The sequence below is a fragment of the Ambystoma mexicanum genome, chromosome 1q (assembly GCF_040938575.1).
Source record: "Ambystoma mexicanum isolate Mex_15411 chromosome 1q, UKY_AmexF1_1, whole genome shotgun sequence".
NCBI classification, from domain to species: domain Eukaryota; kingdom Metazoa; phylum Chordata; class Amphibia; order Caudata; family Ambystomatidae; genus Ambystoma; species Ambystoma mexicanum.
This window is the reverse complement of record NC_090922.1, coordinates 102,984,024-103,000,306: the sequence shown is the minus strand read 5'-3', so window position 1 is coordinate 103,000,306 and position 16,283 is coordinate 102,984,024. Positions and strand designations below refer to the sequence as shown.

The 16,283-nt window shown below is 47.6% G+C and overlaps 1 protein-coding gene across 5 annotated transcripts in view; it reads right to left on the bottom strand.

Annotated features, from left to right (window-relative positions):
* The window catches only part of PIEZO1 (piezo type mechanosensitive ion channel component 1 (Er blood group)), a 960,480-nt gene that overhangs the window by 145,513 nt on the left and 798,684 nt on the right, over positions 1-16,283 (bottom strand). For all 5 annotated transcript variants that reach the window (XM_069635852.1, XM_069635881.1, XM_069635891.1 and 2 more), the window contains 2 exons: positions 14,343-14,500; positions 10,874-11,068 (listed from right to left, as the gene is read on the bottom strand). In XM_069635852.1, coding sequence (XP_069491953.1) covers positions 10,874-11,068; positions 14,343-14,500 — 353 coding nt within the window. The remainder of the gene's footprint in view (positions 1-10,873; positions 11,069-14,342; positions 14,501-16,283) is intronic.

The following is a 16,283-nucleotide window of genomic DNA, read 5'->3' as shown; positions in this document are numbered from 1 at the left end:
GACACTGGTTGTCCAGGGTAGCTCCCCAGCCCTCCAGGGACGTATCTGTGGTGATGGTAACCTGCAGTGCTGGCTGACGGAAGGGCCTGCCTATCCTGAGATTGCAGTCTATGCTCCACCAGACTAGGTCCTGTGATACTACCAAGGTGTCGTGTTTTAAACAATAATGAGATCCCAGCCAATAAGTAGTTTGCTTGGAATAAAAGAGAGCCCAATTCTTTTATTGTTCAAAACTATTTTTAGGTAACAAGAAAAAGGTTACGTCTTCTTCAGCACTCCGGGCTTCAGAACAGAGTTCGTGGTGGCGAGATCCCCAAAGTTGGTGCCCACAGGTAAGTTATTTAGGTAAGAATGTTCGTTTGAATGTTACTCTCTCTCTCTTCTTTTTATTTCCCTCTCTGTTATCTTTCTGAGTCTTCTTTTATATCTGTCTTTCAGTTCTCAGCTGTCTTTAAAAAAATTGTTTTGCTCTGTGTCTTAACTGCCTTGGCGAGGGAATCTACTCCCCCCTCTGATAGAAAAAAAAGTTGAGGCTCACTTGAGTTAGGATGCTTTCGTCCTCATCTTTGGGTTAAAAGACATCCACTGTAATTTCCTCTCAACTGGCTTTAAGTGTGGGATACCTCTTACGACTTGGCTCCCCTTCCTGGCCACTCCCCTCTCAGTCTCTCTCTTTCAAGGTCTTTGCTCAGCAATCACTTGCTAAGAACTGTTCCTCTCCTGTTGTGCGCTTCGCCACTACAGCCGACAAGTACTTGATTCAATACGAACTTTCCCCCATGAACCTCTTATAACCAGAGTTCACTCAGCAGTCCCTCTGTCCCTCTTACTGCAACTCTCTCCTCAGTTCAACCGGAGCATCTTTACCTTACGGTCTCTTCCAGATGGCAGACGGTTCTTCCTCTTCGCAGCTCAGACTCCTGCCGAAGGCACTCCTCCGTCTCTTCTGAGTCCGCGTTCTCTCCGCGACTCCAGAGGCGCTTGTGCTCCTCCTCCTCAGTTCGGGTGCCGGCTACGTTCCCCTCCTCCTCCAGCTCTCACCTCTCCGCAGTGGCGGTACTTGTCGGCCGCCTCTCTGCCTCCGCTCCGAATATGAGCGACAACGGTCGCCTCGACCTCGCAACTTGATGGAGCGCAATGGTGCTGCTTCAAGCGTCGTTACTTTTCCACACAAAAAAAAAAAACGAAATTAACTCCTTAACGCGTAACTTCTGTGCAACGGCACAAATTCAGCATGAGCGCCACTTCTTCTTGTCAGCTGTGTTTATTTTCAGTACGCCCAACTGAAACCGTTGGGTTCCCCTTCCTCGTCATCCGCCCTGGTCTCCTAGAATACCAAAACAGAGATCACATTAGAGGAAAGAACATACAGGAACTACTTCCTGGATCCACATCCAAGCTTTGATGGTGCTTCCCCACTGTATAGAAAGCTGCAAGGGCATGAACAACAGTTCTGCACATTGTCACAGTCCTGGTGTAGGAAGGGAGGAATGCTGATGAGTTCCGCCTGTGAACCCAGCTCCTGATTCCATGAGGCTGCGAAGTGCAGCTGTAATCTCATCTTGAGTCTTGTGTAAGGTAGCACCAAGAGACAAGCTGCCATGGAGGTGCTGGTACCACCATGCTGAAGTCACCTCTCTGCTATGAAAGTGACCCGTGGCCCTTTTGATGGCTGAGATCTTGTCGTCCGAGGGAAAAACTCTCTCGGGTCTCGTATCCAAGATGAGGCCGAGGTACGTTAGACTCTGCGTTGGCTCCAGCTGAGACTTTTTGAGAATGATGGAGAATCCCAAGTCGTTCAAGATTTTCATGAGGGCAGAGAACCTATGCTGGACCACCTCCGGAAAACTCATCCTGACGAGCCAGTCGTCTAGGTATGGTTAGACATGACGACCTTGGGCCCTGAGAACGGCTGCTATTGCAATTATAAGCCTGGTAAAGACCCTGTGGGCTGAATTGAAAATCGAAGCCCATGATCCTGAACCAGAGGAATGACCGATGGGGCTGCCAAATCGGGACATGTAACTAAGCGTCCTTCAGATCCAGTCACCCCTGCACAGTGTCTCAGCAATAAGCGCTGGGGTAACCATCTTGAACTTTTGAAGTGGGAGGGAAAGGTTCAGGGTGGAAAGGTCCAACACAACTCTCAGGCCCGTCTGGTGGTTCTTATGTATGGCGAAAATCCTGGAACAGAAGTCCATAACACGCTGCAGAGGCTGGGACTTCTTCCACTGCCTGGTTCTCTACGAGCGATCGAATTTCCGCCAACAGAAAGGATCCAGGGGGCCGCCAACCTCATGCACTAATTATGTGCATGGAAGGCAAACCTGCCCCCCAGCCCCACTGGAGACAAGTGGACCCGGAGGAGTGTCATGCCTTCTTTACCTCTGAGGCTGAGGAAGGGGACTGAAAGAAGCCCTTATTCCCAGTCTTCTGCTGCTTGCAGCGGTGTTGGCTTGGAGATCGGTCAGGCTGCCTGGACCATCGTTCTTGGAAGCCCCGGAACCCGCCAAAGGCCCGACCCTTGTCAGAACGCTGGTGCGTTTGACTGTAGGTCTTGGGCGTGGACTTTGTGATAATGGATAAAGACTTTGCAGTCTGGGAACTGTTCTTCTTATCCAATTCCTCATCGGTGGTGGAATGGAAGAGGTTGCCACCCTCGAATGTAAGGTCCAATATGCGTTCGTGGACGTCCGGGTTGAACTTTGTGGCCCGGAGCCAGGCCATCCTTCTCATGTCTGCGGCGATGCCGATGGCCCGGCCTGAGGTGTCAATATGCGCGACTGTGGACTCCATGATATCTTGAGCCACCATCTTCACTTCTGCCAGCCCCGCCTTAAAATGTGCCTGACTGTACACCGGATGTTCCGGAAGGAAGTCTGCTATTTCCCGCCAAAGCCTCTGGTTAACGGCTGCGAGCATGGCATCCGTATTAGGAAGACAAAGGTGCAGAGAGGCGTTGGAGTAGACCTTCTGTCCATATGCCTCCAAGATCTTCTCCATGCCTAGCAGAGCCGAGGACGAGGTGGCCGATGACGACTGAGGCTTCGAGTATATGGAAGCTGCAGCAATCACCGAGGAGTGTGGTAGAGGGTGCTCCGATAAGAGTGTATCCCCCTCCAGCTGCCTCTACTTGGCGTCGAGGCGCCTGTTGGTGGGCTGTGCCGAGTGGGGTTTCAGCCATCCCTTTTTGGCCAGGGCGATGACGTCCTTTTGCATAGGAATCCCTGTTCTAGCCGTGGGGCATAGAGTGAGGACTTTGGCCAGGACCCCCGCCTCCAGTTGCAGAAGCCCCTAAGTATTCCACCAAACCTGAAAGTCGATCTTGGAAGGCCTTGGCTGACGATGGGGTGTCTGGATCCTCCTCCACATCGGTGTCCACTAGGGTGTCCGACTGGTCTGGAGCCGGCAGAGAAGTGCTGGGAGTCGTAGGCTGAGTTGTGGGGGCCGGAGGCTGTTGTGTAATGGTCTGAGCTGTGGGAGGCAGCTGGAAAGCTGGAAGTGAAGGGACCTGCGCAGCTGGGGCTGCAGAGGTGCCTGAGACACCAGAGCCATAGGAGGAATGACTATGGGTGCTGGCGGCGGGAGTGGCGGTAGCATATCCCGGATAACATCCCGAAGGATGCAGCTCATCTGAGGGGACCTCATCAGTGTGAGGAACTTCTCAAAAAACCGGTCCTCACAGGCTGGTGGAGTAGCAGGTGGTATTGATGGAGTGGATGCTGGCAGCTAGGGCCTGTGCGTACTCTCCCTCTGCCGGTTACAGGTGATATCTGCCCTTCGATGAAGGATAAGCTTTAGGCCACGTACCTGGTTGACCATGAAGGGGATGATTTTTTCTCACAGGTGAAAGTGGTTGCTCCATTTATTGTTCGTATTCTTTGTCTCAATAAAAAGCCAATAAAACCATGAACAAAAAATAGTGCTGGGCCATGGACCATTGGGAATGAGCAAAAGATAATCAATGCAGACAAGGCAATTCCCTTTGAAAGTTTAAATAACAGTTCCCAAGCAGTGATAAGAATGTCTCCTCTACAAGCATTTAACCTTTTATCTACGCATTGTCACAGCTGCTTAGAAAAGGCTCACTTACTGTATTTACATATTTTTTTCCTTTTCCGTTCCATTTACATGCCTGGATAGGGATTCGGAAATTCTTAAATAATGCATTTTAGAAGCAGTTTGATGTCTTCGTTATTGCCTCATAAATGCCTTTAATTTTGTACATGGACATTTCCCCGTAAAAAACAAACCGGTTTTTGGCTCAATTGTCTATGATACAGTAGGCTAGCATTATTTGCATATGCTGCCATCTAGTGGCTATATTTGAAAAATCATCTTCCTATTACAATTGTAAACTTAATTGTCGGTGTTCACCTCGGACTTCACTTCAAGACTTCCTTCCTCCAGAAAGCACAGAGCCTCATTGTGACGAATCAACTTCCGGGGCACCAGCGGTCCAGGGATGAATATCGGTTTCTAAACCAACAATCAACCCCATACCTCTAGTCCACGAGGATAATACCACTGCTCCTCGCATATGTCCTGCCTATTTTCCAGCCATGTATAATACTCACCTTGATACTGTAACTTCTTATCATTGCCTATGTCTCTAAATTGTATTTTAGCACCTATCTGTAATCTGTCTATAATTCCTAGGCATGTACATTCTCCAATTGTAAACTGCATTTCCTTTTTCTGTAACAGTATACTAAAAGCGCACAGATACCTCTGGGTCAGGCGCGCTATCTAAAGAAAATAAACAAACAAGTGAAATTATAAGACCTCCTTGTCCAATTTTGTTAACGTGGACGGAACGGCAGGCTTATCTCTGCAAGGACATGGATCGTTGGTTAGTTGCAACACAGCGAAAATACAATTATTACCTAATGATAAAAGGGACTGTCCAGTCAAGGTTGTATACAGATATGTACTTTATTATTACTACAACAGACAGTTCTAGCACACTACAACATATTTCCCACCCTGTAAAGGAACACAGAGGACAGACAAAAAGGTATGCATTCTGGATACGGACAGGAGGGTAGTTGGTAAAGTAATCAGTCTTACAGTTCAAGGTTATTCGGTTTCAGTACCCAGGGGGGTTCAGTAAAGGGTTGCAACCGTCTCTAGGGGCGTTTGGAGAAGGACCAGGGGGACAGAACCACAATGTACCTGGTGCTGAAGAAGTTCTTGGTGCTCAACAGCATCAAGGCGGTTCCAGGGCACTTTGCAGCCCTTGAGACAGAGATAGTAGTGGGAGACAGCTGTGGGTACCAGGCGGCAGGCAGTTTGGCAAGCGAGGCTGGATGGACGGCTGCAGGCTGTCCTGTGTGGCACCTCGGGCCAAGAATCGTTCTCTCTTTGCTGGTTGGCGGATCTAGAAAGCTGGTCAAGGAGTCTCGGACAACTCTGGTGACTGTGGCATGACAACCGTCAGCGGTGCAGCCGGATGCGGTTCGAGGGCTCGCCTGTCTCGAAAATGTCCTTTAAAGATGGACGCTGGATGATGCTTGTGTGGCACTCCTAGCTTATTCAGAGGGCTCGTGTCCTTTCAAGGCGGATGGCCCAAAGCTACAGGAGAGTGATTGCAGGCAACAACTGTGTCCTTAGTTCATATACTCTCCGGCACTTCCCACCTAGAAAGCTTGCTGGCAGAACCTAGCAGGCTATGCTGTGTGCTGGCTGGGTACCGGTTCTGGAGCAGCCGGATGGGTCCTTCGAGTCCAGTATCTACCTCTATTGCCTGGGAGATGTTTAGGGGAGGGCTCTTGCTTCCCCTCTTGGAACCCTTGGCTGGTGGAAGATGTAAGGTAGACTACCTTCAGCTCAGGTCCAAATTAGTCCTTTGTATTCCTTTCAAAGTCTTCAGATGATCTGCTAAGTGAGGGGTTCAGCCCTCTGTTAAAGCCAAATGGGCCCCAGTGATTGGTGCAGGCTAAGCCCACCTTAATGAACCAATCCTGGGTCCCCACCAACAATATTCTGTTATGCATGAGGTCAAAACCAGAGTGCTATGCAACAGGACAGACAAGGGGGTGACAACAAATACCCAAGTCCCACCCATCTTCCTGTCTGTTGTAGATCAAAGTGTCTCTCTGGTTACCTGAGCCCTCTGTGACTCTTGATTAAAGCGTAGTGTTCCCTTGAAGTTTGTGCTGGGAGCAGACATCCTGTCTCCCCAAACCACGTGATTCTCCCCTCTGAAAGGGTCAGCTCTGCAGGGGTTTGCCTACGGTAAATAGTGGATGCATTTCACTGCCTTTCATACAGAGGGGTGGGAACTAGCTTCAAGTTGACACATTGCATACCAAAGGGGGTTAGTCATGCCTTTCCTGTTGTCTCTCTGGCAACCAAGCCCCTACAGCAGGGTTGGCTCAAATATCGCTCATTAGTATGCACTGCCACCAGTTGGAGGACAAAAGGAATGCAGATCCATGAGCCTTTGATATTTTAATTAGGCTGTCCATGCTGGAGGAAGGTGTGCCTTCCCCCTCCTTGAGATGCTTTGATGTATCCAGGGGCTTTGACATTCCAACCGAATATGACAGGGGATGACGGCGCCTGTAGGCTGTCTTTCTCCGGAGTGCATGCGACTATGTGTTTTATGCGGGAAGCAGATGAAATGTGCACGGAATGGCCTCACAAATTTCTCAGAGGTTGGTCTCCCATCATTCATTTTTATTTATCAAAAAAATGTTAAAAAGCCCAGACGAGCGCATGGTTGAATCTCTCACACTCATACCCTCTCACAAGTGGTAGAATTAAGGCAAAGGGCACTGTGGGCAAAATGACAGTGGGACCAAGGTAGGCGGGCCATGGAGGTGGAGCATAGTGTGGGCAGAGTTGCACAGTGATGAACTTTAGGGACAAATGCTACATTTTCTTTCAGTTGTATTCTTTACAATTTTCCGTGTTTCGGGGTCTGACTCGTGCTGGAGTCAGCTGGGCCTCCTTGCCAGATTTGGCAGTCAATGCTGGCATTATATTCAATGATCAAGCCTGAAGTTAATGTTGGAAATTATAGGTTTCAAGGCAATGGGAAGGGGCATTACAGGGGATCTCGCAGTATAATTCCTATAGCATACAGATACATTTTGTTCATGGCCACAGTGTTCTTACCCCACACACTTGAAATGTCATTGAAGAGCACAGACTTAAAGGAGTGCACCTTCTAGTCTGAAACCAGTGGTTACCCAACTCTTTTTCTTTTTTTGTTTTAGAGTGATGCTTGTGGCACTTGAAAAAACCTTTAGCACCAACCCACCACCTCTAGCTCTACAGGGCTCTGCTGCAGGGCAGTGAATGGAAATGAAGAGGGAATAAGGGCAGGATCATGTGGGAGTAAAGTAGCAAAGAGGCAGGTGACATGGACACTGGTGAGACAGGAGAATGAAGGAGGGCAGAAGTGTGAGGGAGGTAATGAGAGTGAGGGAAGGCATGAGATGAGGTGAATGAAGGGATCCCAGTGAGGATAAAAGGGGGAATGGGTACAGAGAACCGTATGCCGTGCTTGGGCGCAGCATGTACTCAGCTGCTAGTGCTTGCTTAAATATAATATAATTTGAAGCACTGCATTTTCCATGTCAATATATTTAAACAAATGGCACTATCAAGGTGCGAAGATCCCTGCAGCCTGCTTGCCGCGTCCAAGAGGGTGCGCCTAAACCTTCCAGCCATCACCCCTTTTGTTTTGCTCCTAAAAGGACTTGTGCCCAAGATGAAGAGCTGAAACTGCCAGCGAATGAACGATGGAAGGAGAATGGGGCAAAAGATAATGAGGCACAACAGTGAGGGTTAAGGAGGATGAATGGGAGGGGAAATGGAGAGCTGAGGGTTCAGAAGTGTAAGGAAAATGGCGAATAAAGGAAGTTGAGTCAGGGAGAAATGAAGAGTGAGGGAGCGCGGGAGAGACGGGAGGCAGGTGATCGGAATGAGGCATGAAGGGGCAGCAATGTAAAGGCAAATGGTGTGTGACGTGGGTAATAGACAGGAGGAAAAAATTGAGAGTGAAGGAAGGCATGAGAATGGGCGAATTGTAGCAGAACGAGGAAGAGAGCAAGCTCTTTATAAAAAGAACCTTTGGCAGAGATGGAGAGAAAAGGGCAGGAGGACTAAGGGAATGAAGCAAGCACAGGGATAACAGTAGTGAAAAAAAGAGCAGGAGAGGGGAGTAAGAGAAATGCAAAGAGTGGGACAGCAGAGAGGATAGAACTAATAATAATAATAATAATAATAATTTCACATTTATATAGTGCTACGAACCCTCGGGTATCTGAGCGCTGCTGTGTGGTGCCCATTTATCGACCTCGGAAGGATGAAAGGCTGAGTTTGGCCCTGCCGGGATTCGAACCTGCCTTAGCAAGCTCTGCACGGATGTCAAAGTGAGCGCTCTACTCACTGTGCCACTTGACCAGCTATTAAGGTAAATAAGAGGGAGCCAAAGAGAAAGCTGTCTGAAAGAAAAAGGAAGCATGAGGCAAAGGAGTGAAAGGGGAGCACATTTGTGATGCAAGGTGGGCAGCCGCGTGCCCTAGCTGCCCACCTATAACGCAGTCACAGCTGCAATAGAGAAATGAACAGGGGAACAATTAAAACACAGCCACTTAGATGAGGTTGTTTTGAAATGCGCCAAAACGGATGCACATGGGTGAGGAAAAGCCTTTTTGTGCAAGTTCTCCTCATTCACCTTATCCCAATTGGGCAGCTGCACAAGCCCAGGTGAAGCCCAAAGTCGGAGAACAAGGCTGGCCAACCATCCCACATTGGCTGTGTCCTGTGTGTCTGAATACAAGGTCAGACCTTAGCCGGGCACAGGAGACACAGATTCCACTGTCTCCTCATCTTACATTCTCACAGTGTGTTTGCTATTCCCAATGACATGGGATACTTTGATTTTCAAGATGTTGGTTATATGCAAGAATGATGAACCTAATTCTTTTGTCACTAAGCACAGTTTCCTTTGCATATAGTGAACTTTAAACTATGGATGTTATTACATGAATGGATAACATGTACAGTTATGAAAAGAAACCATTGGAATTGTCTGCAAAAATGTATTTACAAAAAAGCTAATTTTATAAAGCTAAATGTGAAATTAAAAATGTGTCTTTCTTATATTATTTGAGTCTTGTGTTGAGCACCAGCAAGTATGCTGCTTTTCTTAATGGGTGCCCAGAATGTTATGTGTTCCCATTAGGGTCTAAATAACCAGTGTACACTGAATGTTTCCTGTATACCTTTCAGATTCATAGAGGGGAGGACAACCCCTTTTTCATAGTTTCTCCAGCCCTCCAGTCCTTCCCGCTCCAGGGCAGCCTCTTTTCGTTTAACTGTGTGTCCGACACAGCCAGCTCGGGACACGAATCAGCCATGACGTTGCTCCTCTGAAGCAGGAACAGCTGCCCAAAGTCTTCCCAACCCACACGTTTCATGCGACAGTTAAACTCATTGGCCCTGTGAGCGAGCGCCAAGACTTCTCTTTGTTATTCTGTGGTGCCTAATTCTAGCAAGCAGGGATGAGGGGGGAGTGCGTTTGTTGTGTCTAATGTAACCCGTTTATGTAAGAGGTTGGGAAGGCGGCGGACCAGGACATAGGTGGGCCCACTCGGCCTTTTCCGTTTTCTGATCCGCCTCCGGCCCGGATGCCAGATGGTTTCCAAATATGTCACTGCCTGTGCTAGAAAAAACAGAGCATACACCAGAGGAAACAAAGTTTGACACAGAACAAAAACTAGAGAACATTTTTGCCAAGACTTCGATGTATGGGAATGACTTTTTGTTATATACACTTTATGAACGTGTTGTTCTAGGGGCAACGTTTCCATGGGTTGACAAATGGGACTTTTCGGTCTTCTAAACTATTGCGACAAGGCTCAGTATTGAGATTGTGGACGCTTCAAGCCAAGAAGTCCGAAGGCAATAAGACACATGCACTGGATTAAGCTCCTGCACAACGCAAGGCAGCGCCGCTGGAATCATGGGGGCATGGCGGGTGAGGAGGCTGGGGGTGAACTGTTGCAAGTTCATACTGTTTAAATATTGAGGAACATGTATTGCTCGATGAAGAACCTCAAAACCACAACAAATAAGGTGTTGGTGTCCATGAAGTCCCATCCTGGCCACCTCTTCCCTGAGCCCTCATCCAGGGCAATGGGCATTCACTTCCATATGGACAGAAAAGGCTATGAGATTTAACAGTGAATAGACCACATTTTGATCAGCATTATGGTCTCTCTTCAAAGACAGGATGCCAAAGCTTCACAAGCGACATAAAGACAAGGTCACTTATGAGGCACGCCAGCTCAGAGAAAGACACTCGCGCAACTCTGTCTCAGGGTTGCTTGTGATTTTTTGCAGAAGCAATGTAACCAAGCAGTTCAGGCTGGACTGCCCCTTTACCTACCTTCAAAAAGTCAGGCCAGGAGTCAAAACAAAGCAAGAAGAAAAGGTGCCCTATAGAAGTCTATTGGAGGAAAGCAGCAAAAAGAACATTTTCCGAACACTGGCTCGGCAGTCACTCGTACCCATTTTTGGGAAATCTTTACACCTCTCCATTGAAAACAATTCACCAGCTGCCACTGAATACCAGGAGAACCATCTTGGCCTTCCGCTCTTCTAAGGTTGATCAAATGAATACCCCTGAATAATTTCAGCAAAATGAGGATTACATAATCATGATCCTTTGCAAAGCACACAGCACAGAATTCTCTGTGCTATGCAAAGGATTATGATTATGTTATTATATGCCGTAGATCCTCATTTCTAGGGCTGATCATTTCCCTGGCTATTTTGCATATTCTCATGGGACATTCATCAGAAGATATGTCTGGGTAGACAAGACAGTTTGCTCTGCCAGGTCAACACAAGATACCTGTTTAGGAGCAGCTCGCTGGCCGTCCGCGTACGGTGCATGGAGTGACCCATGATGTCCTGGGAGCCCCTCAGGGACTGCGCATCCACAATGTGCTCTTCGCTGTTGGTCCTTGTGTTGTAGCCTGTGGTCAGGGGAGTGGTAGCGTCTGTGTAATCCACAGTGCTGCTGAGGACATCTTCACCTTCACACCCACTAACAAAGAAAGAGAATCAGCAGCAAAGAGTTAATATAGTTTTTAACACCTGCCTATTGACTCAGGAAAGTTAGCACCTCTTCCTACATAAAAATCCCCCAAAAGATGTTTTGTCCCTAAGGCACCGAGAAAAAGGTGGTATGGGATGTGGTTATCTGCCCAAGGTTACCAACGCCATATTCCTCATCAACAAAAGTGAAGGTTCGCTGCAATCAGCATTAATGAAGGTTGGGGGACCGCACACTATTAATCAGATGAATGCCTGCGGCATATTTCATCAGAGCACCTGCTACTCTGAAAAACATGAGAACGGGACATACGGGAACTGTGGCTGCACCTTTGGCGGTCCCCACTCGGATGCAGTTTCTACGGAGCAGCCTCAGCCAGCAACCCATCCATGGATAGCAAGTTGATGTGCTAGCATTACCGTGTGTGCCACATTCTTTCATCTAGCACCTGGCCAAGAGCCGAGGAAGAAAGCAACAATTGAACCATAGCCAAACGAGTACAACAGGTCCTAGCCCATAAATGCCCGACGAACACTGGCCCTAAATACCTGTCCCAAAGAATCATGATGCCCACCTATACGAGACCAGTAAGAGCGATTCACGCCCTCCGCATTGGCCCCTCCTCCCCAAAGGAGGAGATCCACCATCCATGCAGTTGCAGCACAGCATTGGAACGCGCTCCCACCCACAATGAGAGCAATAGAATCCTACTGGCCTTTTCCCGAAAGGCCCTAAAGACTTGTCGCTTTCCCTAATTGACAATGCAATATGAACATATGTCCTAATGTTTAACCCATAAGCTACACGTTTTTCATGTGTAACTGGTTCCCAAAAGCGCCCTGATGCCCCTGGGCTAAAGCGCTCTACAAATGCAAAAATAAAATAAATGAGTACATTACAGATTAAAATCACTGCTCCCTCCTTGATTTCAGAACATGCCTGACCGACCATCAACATCACACCTACTTATGGGGCATGATCGGGCAGATACTGGGAGCACAGATATGCACCCAAGCAGTGGTGGATCATGGCATGATCTTGGCCGACAGCCCTGAGCTCTACTTCTTCACATTCTGTCCGGTGGGAAGATTCGGTGCATAGGCACGTTTGGACGGCATCCCCCCTCGCCCTCTGTGTATCTTCAGACAGATGTTGCCCTGGTTCTACACCAGTACAGCATGGCAGACTGCTGCAGGCCCCAGGACTCATCTCATATCGCAACATGAACTCGGACATATTTCTAGCCAGGAGCCATTCCTCTTTTCCTCTGGTCCACTATGAAGGCGGAGGAGTCTGGTTTGGTCTCACGTTGTTTCCACAAAGTAAATTACTTTGTGGATAGTTACTTCATGGCATTGACTTCGAAATTGCTTTAATATTATGTATTTACTAGTGTAAGTGCAGTTTTTCATTAACACAGTAGGACCACTATATATCCTAAAGCAACAGCTCCCTCTGGCGACGACAACAGGTGTAGCTACTGCATAGGACACACATACAGGGACAAACCTACATCTGGCCTTTTATTATATTGTTAGATAGATTTGTGGGTCATGGGTTAAAAGTGGAGTTGGGAGGGTCGGATGAGGTTGTAGGGAAAGTGTTAGTGGAATAATACAAATGCAAAAACAAAAAATAAAAAGCAAAAGTAAAAATTCGAAGTCATTTCCACCAAGTAAATTGCCACAAAGTAATTTATTTCGTGTAATGACAAGGAACCGTCTGGTTTATGTGAGGCCCGAGTGCTCCTCCTATAATTCAAAGCGGCTCGGCTTACTCCTAGCGAGGCACATGTTCTCTACAGTTTCACCCCCCCCTTCCCCCAAACGCTTTCAGCTGAACCATGTTATAGCAAAAAAATTAAAAAGTTAAAAGCGGTGTTCCGGAAAATAGAAAACCTCAGACCTAGTCCTTCTGGAAGTTATTTCATGCCACTTTTTCAAGTAATGCACCAAACAAAAACAGTTGCCCACAGTATTCTCACAATTCCTGTAGTGTAACACAAATTCACACAAACTTGCACGTACAGTGCTCACGCGCACAGGATATGGTTAGGGTTCCAACACACCACAACCGCCATTAGGATCTTTGGTGCTGAACCACCAGCATATCCAGAATCACACTACGAACTAACCCTACATCCATCTCCCCCAAAACTGCAAGGAAATAAGTCAGAGCCATCCCCTGGCTGTTACGTTGATGCGCTGCAATCGCGGGGTCAGATGTCTGCTCTTACTCAAGCTGTGCAGGCCAATGTAATTATCCTGCGCATGTATGCAGGTATAATGGTGTGCTTCTAAGTGATCCACAGACCCCTGCTTCCCAGCCTTGGGCGCGACCCTCGCTATAAACAAGTCCTAAATAAATACATTAAAAAACAGCCAAACCACAGAGCGATTTCACAGGCCCCACAATACACCACAAATACACAGTTTAGTGTCTTCTAGTCTATTACAGATTGCAGACGGTACAGTGTGGCCGCCCCCGGAGGCTAAAACCAGACCCATTCCTGCCAAACAGAAAACCACAGACTTGGACTTCCGGGAGGCCAGCCCGCTGAAGTTTCTTCAAGCAGCGCGGCAGGCCAAAAACACCCCTCTCAAAACTACCTGGACAGTTTCCCAGGCCCTGAGCTGCATTGCAAAGTCAGAGGCAAGCAGAGTGTGCTAATGATGAGGAGGGTCTAAGTAGGACACATGGATGACCCAAGCACCTCTTGCTTTCCACCCAAGAAGGCGAGCAAAGCAGCTTAGATGAGCATCGCCCAACATCATGATATATGCCAACTAATGATAACTCGGGCAGAACCCATGCATGAACCCGAACATAAAACTCAGCTAGGTTGCACCAATCCCCCACTGAACTGGTGTTACTTTAATGCACTATAGCTGCTCAAGGCGTGCGTAGTGTTACTTTAGCTCTGCCACCATGTGCTGTTGTTGCAATCAATATTTTGAACAGTGACCTCGAGCCATGTCCTTGCTGTGGCTCATGCTATACAAAGCTCTCCAACGAAAAGACAAATAATTAAATGATCAGCCAAAATAAGCAACCCTCTAAGGATTTAATGAGGCATACCTTTCAAACGTCTCGGGAGGATAGCTCAGGGGCACGTTTCACCTTGGAAGCAAGACAACACAGAGCAACACAGTTTCGATCCCCAGGTCCATGCTTAGAAACCTCTGGGTATTAAGCACGTTATAAATAACATATCATAACCCAAATGCCAGACAAGTTTGCCCCGGGAACATATCTATGCACCTGCCTTGAAGCCATGCTGTTCTGAGAATCCACAACCCTCTTCTCAGCGCCAGAGTCCTCCAGGATGCAGACAGGCGACTCGGCCTCCGTGATGGGGCTCTCGCCGCCTGCAGGCGAAGTCTGGTAAAGGTCCTCCAGGGCTCCTCTGTTCATATCCACTCCCTGAAAGGAAAGAACAGGTCACGGTCAGTAGCATCCCAGGTCAGGTCTAGAAGGATGTCCTCAAAGGTGCGGTGCATGCTCTCTGAATGCCGCTCTGATGTGTGGAAGAGGGCTGAGATGGCTGAGAACCGTGCTTTCCAAACTAGGTTCTGCTGAGAGCCTCCCAAATGCCATCATTATTCTATATCCTATTAAATACGAGTACTGTCCTCCCATTTCATAGAGCCTCGCAACCTCCTGAACATCCTGGGGGGCCGGCCCCAGAGTTATACTGCCACTGGCATGAAGCCCACAACTCAATATTCCAGAGGATAAAGAGAAATATTTCACTTGCAGAGTAACACGAGACCACAGCCTGGGAGACCCCTTGCAGTGCCCTACAGTGCAGCAAACCTGGTGTTGGAGAACAATGACGTGTGGAATAAATTCGGTACTTGCTTCTGGATGCGAGTACGAGCACGCACACGCACGCACGCACACACACACTTAATATGTACAGACTAGGCTGCTCGTTGGTTTACGGGTGTCCAACAGGCAAAATAAGGAGGAAGTGAACAGGATGTGGCTTAAGCCATTTGTTAGGCCAGAAATCAATTTTTGGGTCTCCTTCTGCATACTCACGTAGCCTCTAAGCCGTTTTGCTGACTTGTTGGTGTATGGACCCGTTTTTGCTTACAGGGGGATTTTTTTTCTTAATTCCCCCTGAAAACTGAAACTGCATTTTGGCGTGCTACCCCCAAGTAGCCCATATGGCTACTGGGGTGGGGGTACTTAAGCTGGACCACTCTATCTTTGGGAAAATTCCATCCCACAGAAAGTGTGTCTAGCTCATAGGCTGGTGGCAGCTGTAAGACTTCAATATGGCTACACCATGGTGCAGCCTTATTGCCATGTTAGTAGTCACTTTTTCCCTGAGCATGACCGAAATAACTGCCAACGCATATAAGTCCCATGACCTGGTAATTTTCCTTTTAGTCTTTCTTTGTGTGGTTATAACCATGAAAACATCCATTTTGGCCGTTCTGCCTCTGCGAGTACGGCCTGAAGCTCACAAGGGCAACTTTGTGTGACTGGGATCCAGTTCCAGTGGGATGCGGGTCACCCAAACGGCCCAACTGACATGTCACTGTGCATGCCCATTGAAGTGGACTTTGTATGGGCGCTGTTCAGATGGATTTTCAGAACCTACCCTGGTGAGGGGTTCTGAGAAGCCAGTTTAGAGATTAAATCACATTACACTCAAGTCCTAGAGGCGATTACAAAAACCGAATATTAAACACAAGATTGCAACAAGCTCACCACTACTTTGAAAGTAAAGTCTCTATGTAACAAATACACATTCACAGTTTTGTAACATCAAAATGGGCTACCTGCAACTTTAGTATTTAACAAAGACATAGGCATGTACACTGTCAGGCACCGAAACATGGGAGAAAAGGTTGTTAGGAAAGAATTTATTTTTGCAACTTTCCCTCCATAGTTTTCTATGAGACCCCATTCTTTTTGCTCGATTTTTGATCCTGTCTTGACTTTTTGAAGGGAAGTAAAGACTTCAGTTTTGCTCATTTGTTTTCGGGAAACTGACTAGTCCTTCAGACTATCAGTACTCACAAACTTTGTTTCCCTTTTGAATTCTTGGATCTGCAACATTGCACGCAGCATCTTACAATGCAGTGCAATGGGGACACTTTTGCATCGCCCTAGCTACACATGGAATTTTGGTTACTTCTATATGTGCCTGAAAATAAGCTATTGGCAGCAGTTACATCTTTACTGTTTTTGC